Genomic DNA, 2,399 nt, shown 5'->3' on the forward strand with positions numbered 1-2,399 from the left:
CTGAAAGCCACTCAGAAAATATCAAGGACGCTATCTTCAGAAACATAGGGTACTTGCTTTTTGATTCTCATTTAGGCTTACAAAGTTTCAAGTCTTCGCATCTGCTTCACTACTATCCCATCTACCTAGGTCCCTAACCACTCATATTCATCCGTGCTGCTAAGCACAATTGAAATTGCTCCTAGCCGGCTCCAGAACGTAGTTGCAGCTGCTCCCAACCTGCTCCAAAACAGCTGTTTCAGCTGCTCCCGTGGCTGCTCCCAAGTATATTTCATGAGTTCCACCCCTGAGACCGGGGGGCTGGCCGTCTCGCGGTGACTCCTCGTCGGGAATCTGGCCGGTGCTTTCCTCCATTGAGGTGAGTGGGTGGTCCCCCTCCATGCACTCGCTGACTCTGGGCTGCTCCTCGGCCGGATCGTCTCCGCACACCTCCGGGTCTGGGTCCCGTTCTGGGGGTTGTTGTGCCTGCTCTTCTCTCGTTTTCCTCATTAGAAGATAGGCGATCGTGGTGAGAGCCCTGAGACTGGGGCTGTACTGCTGCTGACCTGCTCGTGGAGAGCTTTGATCGATGGGGTTCTCTGGGACTGCTTGCGGCGTAGGTGGTTCGGCTCGGCGAGGCTTCCTCGGGTAGCGGCCTGGTGGTGGTTTTCCCGGCTCCACCTCCCCGCTTCTGCCGAGTGCGGGCCGCAATGGGCGACTCTCCTGGTTGCATGCATCCTGTCGGCTTTAGCCGCGCCTGTCTATACTGTCAGCTACCGCCTCGTAAAGGCGAGGTAGCTGCCAGTGTGCTTGATAGGTTGTAGTCTCAGTATTTTACAGTTGGAATTAGTAAATACAGGATTTTTCTGGGGCTTTTGTTCCCGTGGTGATTTGGTTTATGGAGCTTAGGATCGTACGTCTGCTCACCTTGGCTCCTCAAACCAAACTGGCGACCAACTGCCCCAGCGCGAGTGGCGAAACTTCTTCCCGACGAGGCCTCTCGGCCAATCAGAGAGCTTGTTCATTCTGGATGCTGTTTTGGGCAAGTTTCTTGCGAGGGACAGCGCGCGTGGCTCGCTAGGACAATATTTCACGATTGAAGTGATCTAAACTTGTGGGGATAATGTGGAACCCACGTTAGAGCACAGAATCGAGCAAAAACCTTGTTATTTTAGAAACGGCACGGTTATAAACATTCGTTACCTTCTCCGGTGGGCCGCGCTCGCCTCTCGCCCAATCAGCGCGCTTGTTCATTCTTGGATGCTGTTTTGGGCGACTTTCTTGTGAGGGCCTATGCGCGTGGCTCCGTAAAATAATTTTTCTCGATCGAAGTAACTCAGGCTGGTGAGGATAATGTGGAACCTATATTAGAGCACAGAATCGAGCAAAAATTATACTCCAAACTTTGTTATTTTAGAAACGGCATGGTTACAAACATTCATCACCTTCGAAGGGCTTCTCCCGGAGGTTCGCGCTCGCCTCTCTCGGCCAATGAGCGCTTGTTCTAGACGTTTTTTTTTCAGTCTCTCTCTGCTTACGATTAGAGTGGGTCATGTCCGAAGAAGTGTCCGCTCCTGCTGGGGGCGCGGCCCCCGCTGCCCTCAAGAGCCCCAAAAAGGCTTCCACGAAAGTGTCCAAGGGAAAGGCAAAGGCCGTGCCAACGCATCCAAAGGTGTCCGCAATGGTGACAGCATCCATCAGTGCGCTTAAGGAACGTGGTGGTTCATCTCTACAAGCCATCAAGAAATACATGTCTGCCAACTACAAGGTGGACGTCGAGAAGCTGTCTCCTTTCATCCGCAAGTATCTCAAGTCTGCCGTGGCTGCGGGAGCATTGGTGCAGACCAAGGGCAAGGGAGCTACCGGATCGTTCAAGCTGTCAGCCAAGTCCGACAAGCCCTCACCTGCTGCTAGGAAGCCCAAAAAGGAGGCTGGTGCTGCAAAGAAGCGCCCAGCCTCGGCAACTGCCAGTGCGGCCAGGAAGAAGAAGCCCGGGACTGCCAAGAAGTCGCCCGCAAAGAGGGCCAAGTCGGCCAAGCCGAAAAAGCCAAAGGCAGAGAAGAAGGCTGCAGCACCCAAGAGCCCCAAGAAACCCAAGGCAGCAAAAAAGACCCCTGCCAAGAAGCCGGCTGCAAAAAAGGCTTCCTCCAAGAAATAGGTCTTCTCCTGGATATCCAGAGCGAAAAACAAAACGGCCCTCATCAGGGCCATAATTCGTTTGCATATCGGGGGATATGCACTTCCGTGGCATGCAGCTCCCGTGTCTCTCGCCACCTCTCTGTTCCAGCCTCGGTAAGCTGATTCCTGCTCTTTTTCAATGTGCACGAGGCATACTTGGTGTTATATTATTGTTCACATATTGTTTGTTCACCTGTTAGCAGCATTTTATCTTTGTGCGTGGTACTTATGAAGTCGTGGAT

General features: G+C 53.0%; 1 protein-coding gene across 1 annotated transcript; it reads left to right on the plus strand.

The window, feature by feature from the left end:
• The first annotated feature begins 1,496 nt into the window (after positions 1–1,496).
• LOC115314644 (histone H1-III-like) lies at positions 1,497–2,137 on the plus strand. The gene has a single exon (XM_029973769.4). It carries the CDS (start codon positions 1,532–1,534, stop codon positions 2,135–2,137), a length of 606 nt encoding a protein of 201 aa, XP_029829629.2. The 5' UTR covers positions 1,497–1,531.
• The last annotated feature ends 262 nt before the right edge of the window (positions 2,138–2,399 follow it).

This window comes from Ixodes scapularis, unplaced genomic scaffold, assembly GCF_016920785.2.
Source record: "Ixodes scapularis isolate PalLabHiFi unplaced genomic scaffold, ASM1692078v2 PGA_scaffold23__2_contigs__length_901104, whole genome shotgun sequence".
Lineage (NCBI taxonomy): Eukaryota > Metazoa > Arthropoda > Arachnida > Ixodida > Ixodidae > Ixodes > Ixodes scapularis.

What these genes read in the sequence shown, in the direction of transcription:
- LOC115314644 (XM_029973769.4), top strand. Translation starts at nt 1,532, where the DNA reads ATGTCCGAAGAAGTGTCCGCTCCTGCTGGGGGCGCGGCCCCCGCTGCC.